This window comes from Tyto alba, unplaced genomic scaffold, assembly GCF_018691265.1.
Source record: "Tyto alba isolate M040663 unplaced genomic scaffold, T.alba_DEE_v4.0 Super-Scaffold_22, whole genome shotgun sequence".
Classification (NCBI taxonomy): Eukaryota; Metazoa; Chordata; class Aves; order Strigiformes; family Tytonidae; genus Tyto; species Tyto alba.
The window spans coordinates 7,665,712-7,672,828 of record NW_024881296.1 but is presented as its reverse complement, the minus strand read 5'-3'; the positions used below and the strand labels follow the sequence as shown (position 1 = coordinate 7,672,828).

At 37.8% G+C, this 7,117-nt stretch overlaps 1 protein-coding gene across 1 annotated transcript in view; it reads right to left on the bottom strand.

Annotated features, from left to right (window-relative positions):
- Nucleotides 1-251: 251 nt before the first annotated feature.
- The window catches only part of KCNK1 (potassium two pore domain channel subfamily K member 1), a 37,143-nt gene continuing 30,277 nt past the window's right edge, over nucleotides 252-7,117 (bottom strand). The window contains exons 2-3 of the mRNA XM_033009479.2: nucleotides 5,387-5,782; nucleotides 252-2,866 (exon numbers count right to left, since the gene is read on the bottom strand). Coding sequence (XP_032865370.1) covers nucleotides 2,607-2,866; nucleotides 5,387-5,782 — 656 coding nt within the window. The 3' untranslated portion in view covers nucleotides 252-2,606. The remainder of the gene's footprint in view (nucleotides 2,867-5,386; nucleotides 5,783-7,117) is intronic.

The window sequence follows — 7,117 nt, the reverse complement described above, 5'->3', positions numbered from 1 at the left end:
TTATTTGCTATAATCAGTCAGCATCTGAAACAAAAACACACTTTGGGACACTTTTTTTTCTATAGGAATAATAGACACAATACTAAGCTACAATATCAAGGTTAAGTAACACACTCTGGCATTAATGATCCCTCCTTGAGTTGAGGAAGGCTAACTAAAGGATGTACAATCTTGACAAACGCAGACAGGATTTTTGCACAGTATGCGCGCACACACACACCACTAAAGAAAATACTCCCCACTTCATAGTGCAGGCAGGCAAAAGCCAGACTTTTTATTTAAATTTAAAATAACAAATACTCACCTACATCAGAGTATACTGCTTATTTATCGCTTCTGCTTTGAATTCTGTGCTTTCATTTCACATGTCTACATTTTGCAATTCTGTATACACTGCAAAGTTAACTTTGTATATCGTTTAGCATCTGTGCATATCCTTTAGAACTTAATGTTATACTAAAATGAAAAGAAATCTTGAATTTTTAGTTACTGAAAACCATCGATAAAATTCCATTGAAAAAAAACGGTATAAATGTTTCTTGTAGTACAGTACTCTTATTTTTATGTCACTGTCATTTTAATGGCATAGTTTTAAATTACTGACTGTATAAAGAGAAGCCTAGGGAAAAAAAATTATCTAAAATGCCATTCCTAAGTCTGTTAAACTCTGGTGATTTATGATATATGTACAGTATATAAATATACTTATGTATATATGTACATATATATTGGTTAACATTCATTATAAATAGAACTGTGTTAACTTAGGCAGTATAAAAATAGCCACTTTCCTGGGAACATGCAAACACAGTATGCTCTCACCTAATCTATAAAACCCAAAACAACCTTTAGCTCTGGTTTTCTATAAATATAAATCCTAATTGAAGACTTTCAGCTGATTCAACCATAAAGTAAGTTTTTCCAGTAAAGATATAAAATCTGTTTGATGGTAGCTGTAATTAAGCTCAAACACAGTATAGTTTGGGTTATTTACTTTCAAGTATTTTTCCCATGTACGCTAAATCTAGACACTTTGCATTTTTTTTCTTTTACAGTAAAATATTATTCAGCTCTAAACACTAAAAGCCAAATTACAGGCAATCTGGCATGCTTGCACTGCAGGGAAAAGGCTCTCCTCTACACTATTCCTATGTGGGAGGCTGTCCTAATATGGCTATTTGTGCTCCAGATCTTTTGTTCATTGCAAAGCATTATCAAGACTCCCATATCGTAGATTCTTAAGGCCAGAAGAGAGAGTACTACAACCCCTTAAGTCTCACCTCCTGCTCACTGAAATTCACTCTGAGGTCACTGCATTCAGCACAGTGACTGGTAGCTGGACTAAAACGCCTCTCCTGTTACAGCCAAAGAGGTTCCAGCTTCAGAAGTTGAGTGAGATCTTGACTTTTTAGTGACTTTTCCCAAGGGGAAAAAATTTCGGTTCCATCTGAACCAAATGTGACGTTTTTCCTTTTTTCTTGCCATATGAAAAACTGAAAAATTGTTTTGCCCTGAAACATTCCCTCCTCCTCCCAAGTCATCTGAGTACTAGATAGAAAAGTAAAAGAAGAGAAAGGGGCTACGTTCAAAGGTGACACTACTTCTGTTCCTTCGCTTACCTATCAGCTCAGCAGAAAGCATACACTGGGTTGGACTGTGGAAGAAACAGCGCCGAGTCCTCCTGCTGAGAGGATTTCACCCTTCTCCTAGGAGAATGCCATAAGCACATGGCTATGCCGATCGTGGCATATGCTGACTCTTTTCCATTCCATTCCACATAGCTAAGAACCCACTCCTGCCCATTTTGGAGGACAGGGGACTGAAATGCAGTTGCCTCCTCTCCCTACAAAGCCATCTCACCCAGCACTTTGAACCGGTCTTGCTGTCTCCGAGAGGTTACAGAAGTATTTCATGCAAAGACAAACAGCATGGAAGACTCAAGGCACACTCTCTTCAGGACAACATTTTTCTTGTGATGAGGGGACCTTATAAGGAAGCAGGAAATACGAAGGTAAATGGCATGGCCAAAGGAGGGACCGGAGCCTTGTTTTTATATTCCTAGAATTATTATTTACACCTGAAAGTTACTGGGCCACAGAGAGATGATCTAGATACTCCCCCTTGCAGCAGATCTATAGATATTGCTCTGGAAATGTTTCACAGATTAAGATATCTGGTGTGCTTGGACTAAATCTGATTACACTTCTGACAATCAAATGTGAACATCTCAAAATCTGCTGTCACCCAATTGCAAGATGGATGTGCAGCTAAGTGAGTTGGATGTCAATGAAGGCCTACTCTCCTAACTGCAAGAAGTTGTTTGTACAAGTCTTTCTCAGCGGCACCTCTGAAAGTGGTACACCTAACTCCTTGACCCTCAAGCAAAACGGCCTAATGTTCCCAGCCACATCCTACATTTTTTCCCTATTCCCAGGGTGGCTCCCACATTTTTCCCAGAAGTCTTTTCTATGTCAGAAGTGATGAATCCTTGTTAAAGCAGCACAGTCTTCCAGCTTTTATATTTCCAGAAAAAAAATTATGAGGCGTTCTATTTTTTATGGTAAGTAGCATAAATGCACCAAAACAACAGTATGGATAGCCCTGTATTAATTGTTTAGAGAGCTGTCATTGGAAGTTGGGGACTGGGAAGTCACAAAAGGCTCATTTGCCTTCTGATCGTCTTTCATGGAGGCTGCTTGGTCTGAGATGGAAGAGAAGGAGAGCTGGTCATGTTCCATTATATGCACTTGGTCCTCTTCTTTGTCCTTCTTCACATAAAACAATTTCCTAAACTTTTTGAGCTCATGGAGTTCACAGAAAGTCTCGAGAACCACCAACATTGCAATAAGGCCCAGCAACAGATAACCTGGGTACAGAAAAAAAAAAAAAGTTTTAATTATTAGCAAATTAAGTAGGTCTGGAACCGTTTGAACCCAGTAGCTTTTCCCACCCCTGTCATGTTTGAATAGTATGTTAATTTTCTTTTTGACCCAGTTTCAGAGCTCTGTAACCCACTTTAGACTGTCAAATCCTCTTCTTCTTTTTTCATTCTACTATCAACAAGATCCCACATAATCAAAAAAAGTAATCCTAGTGGCTTTAATTCTGTTACAACTGTACAAGAGAAAAATATGTAAAGGCATTAAATGAAACAGAATACTACAATTTACCATGTGCATGCTCTCCCACTTATGACCTTCATGATTAAGTGCTCTTCAAAGGATTTTTTTCCCTTAGTGTTCCTACATATTACAAAAAGAAGTAAAAATATGGCAGCTAATTAAGGTTACGTGTTGCTTGTACCAGTTTAGCAGGACAAATCACCTATATTTCATGAAAACTTCTGAATTGATTTCCTTTAATATTATAAGAAGATACCCAATACGCTGAAATGAGTGGATAAAGAGCAACTAGAAATTTGTACAAAACCAATAAAATCAAAATGAAAAATGACTGTAAAATTACTGCTGATATTTTAAAAACCTGACAAAGTTAGTATATCTGATGACACCTTGAAGATTATTTGCAATGTTTTACTAACATACATAAACTATCCAAACTTGGAAGTGTTATTTAAATTATATTAGTGATGACTTTGGTGGTGTACTGACTCTGATTTTTAAAGGTAATAGTCAGCTCTCATAGACTGAGGCTCTTGAAAATGGAGTTTCATATGGTTAACAGCCCACTGTGCTCTTTTTTTTTTTCCTCTTCAAACATATTCATCTAGAATTTGAAGAAAGGTGTTAAAATGAGCATTTCTTAATCTCAGTGTTTCATTAGATCCCTGCTACTGATCATTACAATTTAATGAGGAGCATGACTACTTGAATATTATATCATTTCAATAAGTAAATCAAGCGGAAGCTAAGTGTACAATTATTAGTACAACATGATCATCCAAAGGCTGAACATTAAATGTGCTGAAAGATCAACACAGATTAATTATTACAATCTACATATGGTCACTGTTTTGTTACCTAAAGGCATAAGTATTTCACCTGTAGTTACAGATTATTCACTGGCAGTAACACTCTCCTCTTCCTTTCAGAGGCACCGCTAAATCAATACTGCAATAACCAGTACTGATGTAAATCAGCACTACAGCTAAAATTTATTAATTGTTTTTAAGCTTTATCTCATGACATCAAATGGGAGCTATGCATTAACTCAAGGAAGAAGTGACAAAGCTATGCCAGTTAAAAGGCATCTATAAATCTGCACAGAGAATTTTGTAATTATCTCTAAAACTCAGTCCAGCTGATCACCACTTGATTTAGAATGGGACTTGTGTTCTCCTGAAAACTATTGAAAAGCATGTAGCACTCATTAAGCATTTTCTGATGTAAAACTTCAAAACTTTTCTCAAAGAAAACTCAGGTTTAGCAAGAGGAAACTTTTTATATATCCTGTTTGGTTCCTTGAATTGTTCACATGAAAGGAAAAATAATTATTTAAAAGTTATGACCTTAAAAACTGTTGAAATTAAATATTTTAAGGTCATAACTTTGCCTAAAAGTTACTTTTTCCTTCTAGTATTTCCTACAATTTATTTCCTAAGTATTCTGAAGTTTGAAAAAGGATAGCCTGAGCCATAACATTTTCTTGACCTGACAGAAAGGTTTGGTTTGGCCATTCAGATCTTTTAACTGGTGTGCCTGGTGACCAAGGGCTGTGCAGACTGAAGCCGTATCAGATAACTGGGATGCTTCAAAACACTGTCACTGGAGAATACTGCCCTCAGCATACATTTATTCAGAATGTCAACACAAACATAATTTTCTTAGCTCTACTTTGATCAAATCATTGATCACTTCACCTCTCTTATGTGTCAAACATAATTAAACAATTTAAATTTAACATTTGTGGTCTTGTTTTGCTACCATCTCAGTCTACTTGTCTCTCTCTGACACCTGGTATGCACCAGTGCCAGCTTCAGCTACCTTCTGTTACAACTGGAGTCAGAAATTTTGCTCTTCTGCCTCATTTTCTGTTGTTACTTGATTCATCTTTGTCTGCCTGTAATCTCACCTTATGAGATAACCCTGTGTTACAAGGATCATCTTCCTGGCTCTGTGATGCACTGAAATCTTAGCCCAAGATGCTTGTAACCATTTTCATAACAGTAATGAGAGCATTTTTTTCTACTATTAATAAGAGAGTAAATTGCTATAGCTTACCACAATGGAATTTTTGTTTTAGCTTTTTGTTCATTAACTAAGAAGAGAGACCTTATTTAAAGGTTTACTCTGCACAGCTACCTACAATTCCCAGTTCATTAGCTGATAGCTCACAAAACAATCACCATCCACAGAATGGAAAGGGAAAGTCTGATTATTTTTTTTAATAAAATGACTATTGTTTATCTGGTTAGTTTGGCACTTACATGTAATTCCAATTTTATACAGCTCTCGGAATTTTTGATTGTAGCCTTCTCCTGGCACATAGTCTCCGAGGCCAATGGTGCTCAGGGAAATGAAACAGAAGTAAAAAGATTCCAAAAAATTCCAGTCATCTTCCAGAACAGAAAATATTGCTGCTGGGATTAAGAAGAAGCAGGAGACAGTGATGAACCCAAGGACTATAGCATGGATGATTGCAACAATCTGCTTGGAGAAGCCCCAGCGAATGTGGAAATACAGTACGGGCCGCCTGGTGACATACACAATGATGCGCTGTACCACCGCTGTCAGGAAAAGCAGTGTAAACGGGATCCCAATGACTGAATAGATGATGCAGAAAGCCTTTCCTCCATCAGATAAAGGCACTGTGTGTCCATAACCTGGAACAAAGCAGAGGAGGTGTAGGTTGAGCTAAAGCTGGGAGATCATGTACCAGTTTGATACTGGCTACATTGTGTGAGAGAAAAAACGCTTCACCATTGCTAATTCTGAATTCTGCTATTATTGACAAATGCCGTTCAAAGGTCTGTTTTGAGTAGGCAAACAAAGCCTAAGTACTAGCAATAAGCAAGTAAAAATAAAAAAATACTTTTACATTTCAAAATTGTGAACGTAATTGTATAAATACTTATTTTGGAGCAGGAAGTAATGCCTAATGGGGAGTAGAAACCTATGCCAGAAAATCTGTGTGTTATTCTGGGGTTTCCTGATGATCTTTTTTTGTTTAGTTTTACAAAGTGATGTAACTTCTTTTACCCACCTTGTCACATCAAATAATCCATACTTCAGAAGAAAGTTCCTACATCTATTTTGCAGTAATATACTCTGAGACCTTTTGTGAAAATCATTTAAATTACATAGAAGTATTATAATCAGCATTCCGTGCTATATACTTCCATGCTTCTGCGAAGCGTTTAGATGATAAACCATGAAAGGTATCTAAAACCAGAACAAATATTTTCACATAAAAACTGCTGGTATCTAACCACCGTGGCTGGATTTTTGCTTAGACATTTACACACTAGAAATATCAATAGTGATCTGTTCAGAGTGGAGGAACGTTTCCACTGGTGTACAGGCTGATCGTGGCCAGCAATCTCAATTCCACAAATGTGTGCAATCACACTTGCACCCAGTGCAAGCAGCTACGCTGCCAAAGCACACTCTGCCAGACAGCCTGCTTCTAAATGTAAATCATATGCACAGGAAAGGACAGTAAATCCAGCATAAACCAGGAATGCTTTCTTCTGTTTGCCAACCAAAAAAAATAGTATTTTGTTTTTGTTGCAGCAAGGAAGAAGAAATCTCTTGAAATCTAGTTTGGGCAGTCTTTACACTGACATCAAGCCAAGAAAGTGCAGACAGGCCCTAGTAATTCTGCAGCCCCAAACCTGCCAGCTCATTCGGGTTACGTTAGTGCTGTACAACGATGCATCTTCCCGAGCGACTGCAACTAGCTGTGTCTTGAGGAGCTCAGGCAAAGCTCCGTGTGTACAGGGCTATGCTGCTTCTGATCTCTGAACTGGGCTCACTCTACAAGCACCCAGTCTGCCCAGTGCAGCGCTGGACAGGGCAGATATTCCCCCAGGGTTCCTGGAAACTCCCTGCCTGCTCTCCTGTGAAACCAGCTGCTCTGCAAGCCCTGTCAGGTTTTATGTGAACACAAGAGATTTCCCCTTGACATTAATGAATTTAATAGTAGAAACATCTTTTCA